Here is a 14,771-nt window from a genome sequence, read left to right as displayed (position 1 = left end):
ATTTAACTTTTGTAAAGGGTACTGACCTCAGACTGACCCTGAGTAGGCGATTTCAGTAATTATGCAAGCCCTGCCACGTCTCAGTGCCGATCAGCGCTGAGAGAAACCAGATGTGGTCCAGAGAGGACTCCCATGAGAGCTTGGCGGCTCTGTTTCAGAGACGAAAGGGTTGAAGTGATATTTCCAGACAAAAAGAGGTCTGGGACTGAAGCTTGGCACTCAAGTTACCTCAGTGTTTAAACTGGCCTCAGTTGAGTATACACTGTGTTATACATTTCAGATCCTAGTTGTGCAAGATCTAACACATTTACAATCTTGGCAAATCAGCCAGAAAGTTATTAGTGCCTCATTTAGCTTGTTATTTCATGCCAGAACACATGAACTACAACAGTGCCACTGGGACAGAAGTTAAAAGGAAGCTCATCAACACTACCTAAACTATAACCCGAACAGAGCTGGAATAGAGTTAAAATATGACATGGCAACAACTTAAAGAACTGATCTCTCTTGTTACAGATTATACATTTATATCAGACGATGACCAAAACTCAAACTCAAGATACCAATTATATGTATTTTTCCAATACGAAAAGCTCTGAAATCAAACCACATGTGTCAGAGATTACTCTGATAATCGACAGGCCAAGATGAAATGCTTTGCATATTTTCGTACTGGTGTAAGTGAACTCCCATCTGTCTATCTAAAGATCTAAATAGTGCCCCCGATGGATGGTAGGGCTCATAGCGCAGATTCAGACTACACACAAGCAGCTCTCAGGACTTCTGAAGTCTCAAGCTCCTAGTATTGTGAAGCTGTCTATTTCGAGGAGTTGTATTTTTCTTACAACCGATATGCATCCCAGAAACGTGAGGCTGTTTATCATCGGTCTCCTTTGCATTACTCATCCCTCTCTCCAGCAGTCCTCCAACAAAAAGAAGAAAGGTATGATTCATATTTGATACAACACATTTTTTTAATTTATCAGCCTTGCAATATATATGCATTTATGTTGCTATAGTTGTCAAGCTGTTAATATCAGAGTCCCTTGAATGCACTCTTATCAGTCAGATTGACAAGGTCTGTCCTATGAATAAATGATCAATTCCCCTTTTTAGAAGAGAGCATTTTTTCACTTTAAAATTTTCACTTTTAAAATGTCATTTTCAATTTAAAAAAAAAAAAAAAAAACATGTAACCACTGTTAAGTCTTCTCACAATGCACTAAACTCTCCATAGATGGGTCTAATTCAGTAGCAATTGAGGAGCTGAAGAAGCAGGTTGATAACATTGTGATTGAGCTGAACTTGCTGAAGGAACAACAAGCCTTACAGACAGGTATGTGTTTAGACTGCACCTACACATGGGTAATGAACACAGGTGTGTGTTTAGACTGCACCTACACATGGGTAATGAACAAATAACCATAATCAGAGTTATTTCTACAGTAATTACATTATTATTTAGTCTTTATTATTATACAGAACATTGGAACTGCCCCAGCATGCAGGAGGGTTGTGCATTCTAACAATACTGGGGTGCATGAGAAGTGACTAATCCTGTCCAGATGTTGCATTAGTTAAGGACAGAGGCTAGGAGGGAGCCCCACAGAGTTCCAGGGATGGGAGCTCAGTCTGGGTCTGCAGGTGTTCATCATGAACATTCACATCATGCCTCCACATCCTCCAGTCTGTCTGAAGGGCATCAAGGTCCCCGGCAAGTGCTTCTTATCGGATGCCACAAAGAAGAACTTCCACGCCGCCAACGAAGCCTGCATGGCCAAGGGAGGGGTCCTCAGCACTCCGCTGTCGGGAGCGGAGAACGACAAACTTCACGAGTACGCCCGGCAGACCGTCGGGGCAGAGGAGCACATCTGGCTGGGCATCAACGACATGGTTACCGAGGGAACCTGGCTGGACCAAGGCGGCAACGCGCTGCGCTTTAAAAACTGGGAGACGGAGATTACCCACCAACCGGACGGGGGGCGCGCCCACAACTGCGCCACCCTCTCCCACACCACCGGGAGATGGTTTGACGAGAGCTGTCGGGCTGAAAGAGCCTTTGTGTGCGAATTTAATATAGTGTGACCTTACTAGGCCACCTCGGTTCACTGACTTAACCACCGCAAGTTCATACAGTATATTATCAGTATCGGTGCATTGAGAATATGTAGAGTTCAAGCATGGTATATTGTTGGTTAAAACTATACTATACTACTACAGTATTTTGCTTCACCTTTATTTGATTTTGAAGAATAAAGATTGGATAAGCGATCAAGCATAAGAGTGCTCCAACAGATGAAATGTTACATGCCTGTGTGGGTGATGGAGACTAGTATTATATGAGGGGGTGCAGAACTAGACTTGCTGTTGATGAGCAGGCCACAGAATAAAGAGTAATCACTATTATGCATCATGTGGGAAACAGAAGGATCTGTCTGCATGCAATTTCTTTATTATTTTAAAGAAAAAACAAATGTTTAACAAAACATATGTTGTCTTGAATGATGTAAGTAACATTTTCAATAAAACCGCAACACAGCATGGAATATTTGTTTTGCTGAGTGAGTTTTCTATAATAATTGTCCAATGCAGATAAAAGCAAAAACTTGCCTTCAACTTGTATGTTTGGCCAAGTGCATTTGTATTTCAGTCAACTCACAGTATCAAGAATAGTTATATTAACTTTAAAACATATACTAAAACATTTTAAAACTTAACAGTGTATAAAACAAATATGTCTATTTACAGAATTCGGAGCGAGGTACCATGTGAAAGCTATCAGCGCAGAAAAAAAACTAAACAAAATCAAAATGTTCCATTTCATCATGCACCAAAACCATCATGCAACGAACACATTAACTTTCTTTCCAGCAGAATACAAATTCTCCTCTCAATCCTCCGTAACTGAACGCGTTTTATATACGCTTATGCAACACCAGGCTTGAATTGGGTTGCACATAATCTGATATGGCACTATGCAGCTGCTGTTCAAATCCGACCTCATTTCTGGAGAATTCCAGCATCTCTGGAGGGAGTAACAGTTGAAACTTATTTAGCCGTTTCCTTGATTATCCTGAATTGAACAATGCTAGCAACAGATTGTAAAAGGGTGCAGTAGTTCCTTGAAGTAGTTGAAAGTTTCATTCTCTCTCTCTCTCTCTCTCTCTCTTTGTCTGTGTGTGTGTGTGTGTGTGTGTGTGTATGTGTGTGTATGTGTGTGTTAGCGCACGCTCATACACACACTCAGTGCCCCTTAAGAGGAAACTGATGACTAACAAACACCATTCAATGACGCTATAGAGTGTGAAGCCAGACAGCATAGCTATAGCCTTATGCCATGACTAAAGGTCCCACTCATGCTAGTCATAATATTATAATATTACAGAATTCTGGTAACGCTCAACTTGTGTGGCTGGCAGTGTGGCCTCTCTGGGTCTCGGACTTGACCTCCAGGCTGCTGTAGAAGGGTCAGAAAAGCCATTTATCCTGGTGATATTGATGAACCTAAAAGCTAGATTTTTAGGTACATTTTACAAATAGTGTCCTCTAAAGTCCTATGAACTAAAATTGAAACAAAACCTTTCCAAAACATTGGAATTGTCATTAAAGGCATAAAACATTTTGTCAGACATGAATGAAATTACTAGCACACATACTTATACTCAAAAAAGGCACTTTTCTCTTGTTTCTGTGTAGTATAGCTTGCTTATTTGGCTAATTTCAGAGTTTTTGTAGGTATGAGGGCAATTGAGATAAAGTTCCCCAGCCCCAAACAAACAAGTGACCGGATAAAATAAAAAGTATCACCAGAACTTTTGAGGTGCTTTAAAAAAAAATCACAGTTGTAAAAATATATGGCTTAGTTCCTGATCTTTAGTTCCTGATCTTTGTCCTGAATTGTCTGATTTTCAGGCTCCTGTTTCCTAGAAAATGTCCCTGGACAAACAAGGCAAACAAGAAACAAATCTTTCTGACTTGTTGAAACTCACGAGGAGCTAATGTCTTCAGGTGTCAGGTCCAGACTTGTGTGCTCGTCCTGCTGACAAGCAGTATTTTTTCAGTGTGACTTGACATAAGCGTGACTTGACGTGAGCTCGCAAAATGACACACAGAGAGGGCACAGGAAATAAGAAAAACAAACGCAGCGAGTTTCACTCACGTTTCTCCGTCGGACTCTTTATATCCATGGGCCCAGCGCCTCTGAGCAGGGAGAGAGGGGTGCATCGCTTCCCTCTTCCCCACCCCCTGATGAGTACAACTCCTTCTCCATCAGTCTCTCTCCCGACTTAGAGTCTGTGTCCTCCTGGGTGGCTGCTGGTCTGGAGGCTGGCGCAGCCGTCTCAGCAGGGGGTACAAAGGGCCTGTACACCCCCACCTCGGTGTCCGCGTCCCCGTTGGGTTCCCCACTGAGGGGGTCGGGGTCTGTGAGGGGCTTGGTGTCCGTAGGGCCGTTGAAGGGCTGGTACGTGTCCACTGCGGGCTTCCCGTACTCATCCATCTCCGACTCGTCCCGTAGAAGGTGGCCATACACCAACGTGTCCTCGATGTAGTCGTAGATGTGCACGTCGTCGTCGATGTCCACGGTTTTGGGCAACCCGTGAAGGCCGGGCAGGAAACTGTGGCCATTGGGGTTGTAGATGGACACCTGCTGGGCCAGCTGCTTCTTCTTCTTCCTGCTCAGCAGTCAATAGCAGCACATTGCATTTCATTCAGTATGATTTAATTGTTCTGATTAAAGGTGCTCTAAACGATGTCATACGTTTTTTAGGCTAAAACATTATTTGTCCTTTACAGCAAACATCACCTCACCATCCACTAGCTGCCTGTGTCCTGAATACACTGTAAAAAAACGCAATCTCTGTGGACAACCCAGGCTCCAAAAATGGCCACAAAACAACTTGGGAAAACCTTGCCCATAAAAACATAACTCACCAACAAGCAAATCACCAACAAGATGTGCGTTTAGGAGAGTTTCAATTGCACATGAGGATGGGGGAGGAAGTAGCGAGCTAGCTTTCTGTTTTGTTTGAACGTCAACAGAAATGACGTTACCCAGCATTGCTTAGAGTGCCTTTAAGTACAACGGATTACTGATTTGCAGCTGCACTGCACTGTGCTCTGTAAAGTGCCTTGAGACATATTTATAGGTCATGGCGCTATATAAATAAAGCTGAATTTAATTGACTGCAGTTAACATCTAACTTTAAGTGTAATGACATGACAAGTATGAAGTGAAATCAATAAGACCTAACTTACATTCATATGCGGTGTTGCTGTATACTGTAAAATGTGAACATCTGTAAAATGTGTGTGTGTGTGTGTGTGCAGAGGTGATTTATGTACAGGACAGAGCCTCACCTGATCACCACGCAGACTACCACCAAAGCTATGATCATTCCCATGAGCAGCACTCCCACCACAGCCACGATGATAATCAGGAGGAATCCTGATGGAGCACACACACACCCAACACACTTTAGAAAGCCACTTCACAGACAGGACATGAGTCACTTCACTTTTTCCGCTTTTTCCGCTTAGGTCATTCCATTATATGCATATCATTAACAGAAAATGTTGCGCTATTTGAACATATCAAATAACAAATATTATTACACATACATCACATGACAAATATCAAGTATGTAATAACTAATAACAATAACATCAGTTAAAAAAAACAATACACTATAATTAAATAATAACAGTAATCATCCTCCTCCTCCTTGTATTATCGTCACAAACTATAACAGGGAAGGCAGGCCAGGCTGTCATACTTGTCGGTTTCATGGGCGTGATCTCAGCCATGACGCTGAAGGAGTTCTTCTCAGGCAGGCAGTTGGACATGTTGAGGTAGAAGCTCTCGGGGATGACGATCTTGCTGTCGCCCCCCTCATCCTCCCGACGGCTGTACATCTCCTCCCGCGAGCCCAGCATCTGCACCTGGATGCTCGTGTGCCGCGCGCTGCACTTGGGCTGGCTGACCTTGGTGAAGCTCAGGTGGACGTCCAGCCTGGCGGGGACAGTGGCGATCCAGGAGGCCGTGGAGTATGGCTTCATTCCCCCCGGCCAGCCAGGAGACGCCAGCACGCTGGTCACGTCCTTCATAGGAGCGATGTGGAATATGTAGGTCTCTGTGTACGAGACGAGAGGTCAGGAACTGCTCAACACGTGAGTAGTTAGTTGTGTGATGAGCAGAAAACAATACAATATTTAGACATGTTCTTGTGTTGTTATGTTCATATACCATTTCTGCCCTCTTGAGGATTTAAATGAAGCCATTGCAAGTGACACTAGCTCAGACAAACTACACTACTATAATTCATTTGTCTACATTTCTCTAACTTAACATGTAGAGTTTAAACAATTTAAACAAGTGAATATTTAAAAAAAAAAAAGATATAGGCTTATAAAACACTGGACAGAAAGTTGCTAAATATTATTATAAAACATGTGCAGTGGAAGTCAGACATTCCATCTACCTGTGATCTCTTTGGCGAAGGACACCTTGAAGAAGGTCTGGAAAGTCCGCCTGAGGAACAGGTCATTCCCGGGCGAGGCGCTGACCGTGACGTTGCCGTGGACCTGCACCTCGGATATGATGCCTCCGGGGCAGAACTGTCCAATGGCCGTGCCGTCGCTCTCGGCAACGCTGAACTGGACGCTGCCGTTGCACTCCTGCCCGGGCAGTGACTGCTGGAGGTTGCCCACATAGGCCCACAGCTCGACTGCACCATGTTCTGGGGCTTGGAGGTTCCAGTGGACCGTATTCAGAGACTGGGGCAGACACCTCTCAAGGGATGGAACGATCAGAGGAACCGGACGAGAGGGGCAGTCCTGCAGCTGCTGACAGCCTGGCAACACACAGAGAGAGACGAAATTGCTTTCAAATTTCTCGATTCAGTTCAATTACATCTGTTATATTTGTGAATATCGACTTCAGGCTCCTCACACAAGGTTAAAATAAGATTAAAAGGAAAGAGATAAACAGCATAATATGGTAGAAAAGTAGAAAATAATTTTTGTTTATTTTCTTTTAAAAAGGAAGGTTTGTTCCAAGTATCATCATTACTAGTACTTTCAGTACAAAACTACCTATAGTTTTGTTGATGGTCAACAGCAGGTCTTCCTCTGGGCAGTCCCTGAAAGACAGGATAGACTTCTTTCCAGGGGGAACAATGACACTCTCCACAGAGATGCCGTCTAATTTCAGTTTACAGCTGGAATCAGTCCCTTTTTTCGCAATATGCAGAGACAGGCTGCTCTCCCTAGAAAGATCCACAGTGCACGTCTCTGGAGACAACAAACACAAGACAACATGACATGACATTTTTATAAATCATTTTATAAAAATGTTTCCTCAACAGTGGTCAAGTCTTACAAAATACTCTGTAAAATGCAAAGAATTTGTAAGTCAACCTGAAGTCAACTTGAAACTTGAAGTCCTCCTCAGTGTTTTCCTGCAGGCGTCACATATGAGTGGTATGACAGCAAATCAGTCAGAGACAGGCTGCTGGGATGTTCCATCATTGCGACACCAGACTTGACTAACTTCCTCAACCAACCTCCCTCAGCCTCTTTCCTCTTCCTGTCTAAGTGATATGGAGTCTGCTGCTGACCAGGAGCAGAGATGGGTTTCCCGAAGCCGTCTTCAGACTACATCTTTCTAACTTAAACCTTAAGCTGCTCCTTAACCTTTCAAGGTTACATTCGTATAAATCAACTGGCCAGTCATTTTTAATCACTTACAAATACAAATCAAATAATATCTAGCCTACAGCCATCCTTTCTTGTTGATGTTCATCTTCTCCAATCTGAGTCAAGTCCATACTCATCGAATGAATGCTCAAACCCACGAGACTGACAATAACTGAAGCCCCTTAAGGGAAGAGGTTTTCTCTTGGAAACAACAAAGGGAAACAACTTTAGTAAAGTAAAGTTTAGTAAAGTTTAGTAAAGAAAGTATACTTTTCAAGTCTTCATAAAAGTGTCTGGGATCACAAGTGGACAGCACTAAATACAACTGCAAATGATTACAAAGACGCATTGTGATCCGATCACACAAACCATTTGCTGGGGTGGTCTGTGAGGCATCTGACCAAATATCTTTTGTAGTGTAAACACTAATGTGTCCCGATGTGTCCCCAACATGAGTCGGTAGGCAGTAACGAAGTCTGCTGAAGGCAGGAGTGAAATCCTAACACAACAAGTCAGCTGGAAGCCTTGGTGATGCATGACGGAGTAAACAGTGACGTATTCAGGCTGTCCACTAATAAGCCGAGGAATAATAATGCCAAGGAAGCATTTTAAAACCAATGGAAACAGGGCCTAAAAGACGCAGGTATTGGGAAAGCCTGATCTGGGCTGTGTACCAGACTCAGACACTGCCAAGGAAGTGTTACACTGTGGTAGAGAAGACATTTTATCACATTACAGTCCATTCAATTCTGTAATTACACTCAATTCAATTCAATTGTCTGGTGCAGATCTGGCTCAGATCAGCCCAGGACTTGGTCCTCAGACTCCAGTAGACTCCACTCAACCTCCAGTCAACCTCCAATCAACCTCCAATCAACCTCCAGGCAACCTCCAGTCAACCTCCAGTCAACCTCCAGTCAACCTCCAGTCAACTCAAACTCAATCGAGTCTGTCCCAGACACTATCAAGGATGTGATACAATGTTGTACATGCAGTAAGCCATAACTCCATAACCATTTAAAGGGACACCAGGCAAGCCTGATGCTTTTTCTCTACGAAACTCCCCCTTCGCTCGGTCTGAAGTTTTTTTTCTTTTCTTTGCATCTTCCGTCAAGGGTTTTCGCTGCTTTTTCACCGGCTCTGCCATTATACACACGTTTGCAACAATCGCTAGCGTTTAGTAGCCTGCCTCTGAGGATGTAATCGATCCTGCTTCGGTCGGCAGGTAGGATACACTGAACTTGCAAGCGGGATATTTTTCCTACAGGCAGTAGGGGCGGGCGAGAGAGTCTTCATTCGCCCTGTAATGAGTCATTTAACCACATACCGATTTACGAAGATGAGTAATTAACACGAAAACGTTGCCTGGTGTCCCTTTAATTACGTTCCGTTGAATTGATAGTTGCATTTCATACAGTGCCTTTACAAAAGAGCATTGACCAAACTCTCGACTCGAGAACTGCTTTACAGTGTTTACACATGTTTTTAATATAGACCCTTTCAAGAGAGTTCCATTATCAGCATCATAGTTGGCCCCATAAGACTTCCTTTTTAACATTCCATATGTTATCTTAATGCAGAGGAAGTAGATTAGGGCCCAAATAGAATGTTCAAGCATTGTTTTTGTTTACCTTGTTGAAAGGGTCTATACATGTAGGACCATGGAGGCACTGAGAACTATGAAAGGATACATCTGATAAAAGGAAAAAATAGGATACACATGATGGAAGGAGAAAATAGCTTTCTTTAACCACATTGCTCTTAAAGGTTACAATGGTTACTTGAGAGTGTTTGTGTGAAACTATAATAATAAACAGTGCGACAACAGGTGAAGAGAGGAGGGACTGAGGAAGAGATTGGAGACGCACCTTCGCTGCCCTTCGCTGTCCTGATGGAGGAGACGTGGAAGTGTAGCGTCAGCCCGAGTGCCTCGGCCCGCGAGCGCACCACATCCATCTCGCAGTTCCGCAGCGAGAGCGCGAAGGAGCCCTTCTCCCCTGTGGGCTGCTTGTCCGACAGCTTCCTTACCACCGTCAGGTCTTCGTACTTGTACTCGGCGCCGGGTTCCTTCTTAAGACAGCGCGGCTCTGAGTAGTCCAGGAACTGCACCGTGGCTTCGTGGCCACTAGGCACGTTGAAATTCCACGTCATGAGGTCGTCGTCGGGGAAACTTGACGGATAGTCTGGAGAGAAGAACTCTTGCGATGACTGGCCACTTGGCAGTCCCACATTCACAATGGCAAGAGCTGGAACATACGGAGACATTTATTAAACAACACAAATATTTCAAAGCGAGGATTGGGAGATTCAGTCTATGGATCCAAGCAACTGATTCAAATTGTATCTGGGTGGGTTCCTTGAAATGTCTAGAACTACAGTTTAATGCAAAAAAACCTGAAGGAACAAAACTGGGCAACATACATTCATCAAATGGCTTCTTTTAAAGGACTCATCCAAGTATGCTTTAATCCTTCTTCTTTGGAATACACAAAAGTTAAAAATTAGTTAAAAAGTAAATTGACAAATGTTGCCCCAATCAGCTAGGTTTCTAAAAAACATAGGTATGATTAGAGCAGTGCTTTTAATGAAAGTTAGATTCAACACTTTTGACTTAATTTGAATTTGGAAACCACTGTTCATATAAGCATTACCATTATTGGCTGCCCTCAAAGAAAAATGTTCCATCCAAAATGACAAAAGCATTATAAACAGGACCTCAGGGACCCTAAAGTTCCACACCGAACCCATTTGAAATGTTCTTTTCCACCCCACTCACTCACATTTGATGTCCTCTCCCCAAAACACATTGACATCCTTGGCCTCCAGCTTCTGCCTGCCAGGCACCATTAGGACCACCTTTCCACCGTTCAAGATCTGAATCCCAGAGATGGTGCCGCTCGCACAAAACGACCCAAGTTGGACGTTCTTTGTTGTCTCTAGAGCGACGAGGCTGTACGTGTGTCCATCGGGACAGGTCTCTGAGGGGGCTATCTGGGTCAGGCCCATCTTGCTGAAATCCACATGGAAGGTCATCCTCACAGGAGCCCTCAGACACCAGTGGAAAGTCCGGTTAAACTCAAAGAGAGGCTGGGAGTCCGTTGGCATGACAAGGTGCTTGCAGGGCTTTGCTTTACATTCTAAAAGAGAATGAAGCAGGGGGGTGTGATGAAATGGTTGACACTGAGTTGTCTCACAACTTATTACTTCAACTAATTACCTACTAATTTAGGTACTTCAGTGGAAGTCAACAGCAGCATGGTACCTTAAGCATGTGGATGAAAACATCATTGTTATCAATCAATAATCTACAAGTCAATAATATGTCAGAGGAGTTGTTCCTGGCTTCTACACACACATTAACGCTGATGATACAAAAGGCATTTTTTGAGCAATGTTGCAGGTCAATGGTCCTGAATATTGTGGTTCTGGCACGTTGCCATTGATATTGAGCAAAGTGTTATGCTCATCCAACCACAATACATGGAACTGGCTATGTGGTTGCCCATCGACATTGCCCAAGAAATGACCCTGTATCATCACCTTAAGGCTTAGGCTGCACAACCCTCTTAATGATGCATTGCAGGGTTTAATATGAGTTAAGTATGATTTTCACTGTATACAAATGCCCAATAGCCCACACACATGGAGGTTTATTCAATGATTCTTTTGTTTGGCTAAATTTGCTCACCGATCTTCTTGATGATCTCCACAATAAAAACATCCCAGGGATTAGTGCAGGTGAACGTCACTGAGACTTCGCCCGCCTCCGTCAGGGCTGCCCACGGCTGGCATGACATCTTGCTGCCCTCTCCAACACACACCGTGCATTTGGACCCCGACGCCTCGGTCCTGTTAATATTGACCACGGTGCCAGGATGAACAGCCAGGGTCAATTTATGACTGTCTGGCGAGAGAACAAATGGCGGCTCATGAGAAACTAAAGCAATGTGATTTAACAAGCAATGATTTTAAAGCAACACTTTGTAACAAGCTGCCACTTTTTGAGGAATGCTTTTATCAGGCAACTAGTTTTGGTATCATCGTCAAAATCTAATTTTCTAAAATTTTGATAAGTCATGTGAAGAACAGAAAAACACGTGTGTCATTCCCACCAGCCATGCAGAATACGCACTGTGCACTTCTGTGTTCCAGGCTGGAACACACTTCAAAAATGAAAGAAAAGCTTTCACAGCTTGTCATAACAATATTTGTCACAATATCACCAAAAGACACCAGTTAGCTTCTTAACAAGCTTCTAGCAGTGCTAATAAGGTCCTGGCTGGTGGTTGCAAGGTTTGGCATACCCTACAGATAGTTTGTGGATCATTTAAAACCAAATGCTTCTTGTGGATTAAAGTTCCAGGTACAGTTATGCTGGTGCACCCAGGAGCTGGAAGACTTAGTCACGCTGACGTGCTCATTCACCCACAGAAGTTAAATTGTCCTGAGGCTATTTGGGTTTGTGTGAGTGTTAGCTACAAGACAGTGAGACTTTGATAACCTATAGGTGACATCCCTGTGTTTAATTTAGGCCCGAGCAAACGAAAGCCACCTCTCTTGTTCTTCCTTATTTGCTTTATGACTTAAACCTCCACACAGCCTATCTATTTGACAGAAAAGAGGTTGTATTTAAGCATGTATGGGTGCCATATGAAACTCGTTAATGGATGTGTGAAGGTTTGGAGCGTTTGAAGAAGATTTTGGTGGATACGTAAAAACAACTTTGTGTAAATAAAGCCAGTGGTGCTCAGTTCCCTCTTTGCCTGTGCTGTTGCCTGGACACAAGAGGCCACCTGCCAATGTTTGCTGACACTATGCAAACGACAACACTTTATGGACGATACCATTAGTGTGGCTTGAAGCAGGATTCAAGACATACAGATTGCACATTGTTGAAAACAGAAAACAAATCCCCCCCCCCCCCCAAAAAAAACAAGCTGGACAGGGCAGAGCAGGGTTCCAAACGTCCCATACACAATTAAATATAATGGGATAATTGTATACCCAGATCTTTAGTCTTACCCTGGGAGAGGATGGGTTGTTGTTATCTATTGGGAGCCTATTGGACAGTCTACAAGCCCAAATGAGTGATGTATAGGCCTAATCTTGGCTACTGTAATGTATATCTGCGTATGTAATGCCATGTCTACGTGCAGTTCTGGTGTCCAGTGTTGAGGTAGGCCTAACAAACCTAACCTCGGACTAAAGTTTCATCATAGGCTTAAGCTAAAACGTAGTCTATTTCGGCAACTTTATGTCTACGATTTCTTTAAAGATATCAAACACTATATGAGCTAGCTAGCTAGCTAGCCTGGTCTATTTGGATAATAAGAGTCACACACTGAAACTGAAACTGAATATCAACGTCAATGCTTACCTGGTACACTCCAGACTGATGCAAATACTCCAAATAAAAGAAGAAAGCAGGCTGCCTTGAAAAGTCGTGTAAGTTCTTTCTTCATGTTAAGCCCGGAATAAATAAGATTCAAAAGTTCACAATTGATATTGGGCTATTTGGTCGTGTGATATGATAGCTTCCCGGTTGAAAACACCTCGTCTCAGGTAACCTCGCCACACCTTCAGTTAGTGTTATGTGGGCGGTTCTCGTGCTTATGACGTGGATAGCACTTTAACGTTTAAGTTGAAGCCTAGGCTAGGTTATCTCCAAGATCCACTACATTTCCGCTGTTAATGTCAAGTGGTCAAAGGTCAAGTGGTCACTGAACGTTTATCTTTTTGTCTTTTTTTTTCATACCATCTTAACCCATTGGAGGAGTCTCTTTAGGCTACCCGATTATGGGGTAGCCTAATGCTAGATTGTCGTTATCTGTTTGCAATAAAATAGGCTAGTGGCAACGCTGTTCCCACTGTAGTCTACTCTGTAAAAAGGTGCTGCATTATTTTCTTACATGTTAGTTCTGTCCTTTTAAGACATTCTTTCAACACGTCGACGCATCACACCCTTTGCTGTAGGCTATAATGTAGCCTAATGCAAGCCCCCACCTGCACTGTAGGCCTAGGCCTACATGACTGTGCGACCACCAGCCTCTTGAACAACTACTGAAAACAATACTCATACACTTCTGTAACACTTCTTAACACGAATAAAAAAAACAGCAAGGAATATCAGCAAAGAAAGAAGAAAGAAATTAATAAAGATGGTGTTTTGGACACACTTTAATATAGTGTTTTGGATAGTGTAGCTTTATGGTTTTCCATAAACCAGCCCTTTTTCATATGGACTGGAGTTGATTGCTTCATCACAGGAAATGATTGCACCTTTGACTAAAGTCAATGCAGACATGTTACCTCACATTTCCCAAATCTCTTGCAGTGCATACACAGCAGTCACTTTTAACAACAGTCTGCATAGCCAACAGCCTACAAATAAAAACAGATTTCCTGAGTAATTAGATGCTCACTCTGTAGTTCGTAAAGAAATAGTCTGTCTGAGACCACAGATGAGTGAATTTTACATAATTTAGCGTTCCTTATGCTATGAGATCTGACTAAGTCCTAACCTCTTTTTTCCAGAATCGTCTGGTCTGCTGTCTTTTACTGATTTGGTAACTCCTGACATTTTAATATGTCTGAAAAGTTGTTAGAATGAGAGAAAGGTCAGGCATGGTTTTCTGGAACTGACCGAATGGAATAACAGCAAATTGTATTAAACAAAGAGACAGACAAACAAACTTTGGACAACATGAATTTTGTCCAACCTTATTTATCGTATCTGATTGCAATTTTCAAAGTTGGTGGTGTCACCTATCCATCTAGCAGGCTTTGTGTAGTAGGTCTGTGCTGTTACAATAATATTTAAAGGACTTAAGCATTAAGTTATGCTTTAGATTTAATTAAAACCCTTTCCAGAAAAGTGTTGTTTTGTTCTTTGATGGCACCTATTCACCAACTCCACAGTGCCATCTAGTGCTGATAAAAATGTAGAAATCACAGTAGGCCTTTCTAATTTATAAATAAATAATAATTTACACGTGATGTAATAATACATAATTGAATGTGTATATTTACAATTTATAGTTGTAGTTGGAGTGAAGGGATTTAAAAAAAAATCTGAG

General features: G+C 42.7%; 2 protein-coding genes across 2 annotated transcripts; one reads left to right on the top strand and one right to left on the bottom strand.

Moving 5' to 3' along the window:
- Positions 1–732: 732 nt before the first annotated feature.
- Positions 733–2,546, top strand: clec3ba (C-type lectin domain family 3, member Ba). The gene is made up of 3 exons (XM_076280159.1): positions 733–943; positions 1,238–1,336; positions 1,688–2,546. The coding sequence occupies exons 1-3, from the start codon at positions 853–855 to the stop codon at positions 2,083–2,085; spliced, it is 588 nt and encodes a 195-aa protein (XP_076136274.1). The 5' UTR covers positions 733–852; the 3' UTR covers positions 2,086–2,546.
- On the bottom strand, positions 2,437–13,262 carry cdcp1a (CUB domain containing protein 1a). The gene is made up of 9 exons (XM_076280158.1): positions 13,073–13,262; positions 11,384–11,599; positions 10,476–10,832; positions 9,564–9,941; positions 7,093–7,290; positions 6,480–6,851; positions 5,775–6,131; positions 5,359–5,446; positions 2,437–4,673 (listed from the first exon to the last, which is right to left on the bottom strand). The coding sequence occupies exons 1-9, from the start codon at positions 13,155–13,157 to the stop codon at positions 4,178–4,180; spliced, it is 2,547 nt and encodes an 848-aa protein (XP_076136273.1). The 5' UTR covers positions 13,158–13,262; the 3' UTR covers positions 2,437–4,177.
- Positions 13,263–14,771: the final 1,509 nt, after the last annotated feature.

Source organism: Alosa pseudoharengus, unplaced genomic scaffold, assembly GCF_046254945.1.
Source record: "Alosa pseudoharengus isolate Yale_2024_CS ecotype anadromous, Long Island Sound unplaced genomic scaffold, YU_APseudo_1.1 YU_APseudo_1.1_scf_12, whole genome shotgun sequence".
NCBI lineage: Eukaryota > Metazoa > Chordata > Actinopteri > Clupeiformes > Clupeidae > Alosa > Alosa pseudoharengus.
The sequence above is the reverse complement of the archived record's forward strand: the minus strand, read 5'-3'. Positions and strand labels throughout refer to the sequence as shown.

Bases quoted from the DNA above. Each gene is read 5' to 3' on its own strand.
- clec3ba (XM_076280159.1), top strand. From the start codon at position 853: ATGCATCCCAGAAACGTGAGGCTGTTTATCATCGGTCTCCTTTGCATT. The intron at 944-1,237 runs GTATGATTCATA...AACTCTCCATAG, and splicing joins CTCCAACAAAAAGAAGAAAG to ATGGGTCTAATTCAGTAGCA. The intron at 1,337-1,687 runs GTATGTGTTTAG...CACATCCTCCAG, and splicing joins ACAACAAGCCTTACAGACAG to TCTGTCTGAAGGGCATCAAG.
- cdcp1a (XM_076280158.1), bottom strand. From the start codon at position 13,157: ATGAAGAAAGAACTTACACGACTTTTCAAGGCAGCCTGCTTTCTTCTT. The intron at 9,942-10,475 runs GTGAGTGAGTGG...CGTATGTTCCAG, and splicing joins TTGGGGAGAGGACATCAAAT to CTCTTGCCATTGTGAATGTG. The intron at 5,447-5,774 runs GTATGACAGCCT...GTGCTCCATCAG, and splicing joins CACGCCCATGAAACCGACAA to GATTCCTCCTGATTATCATC.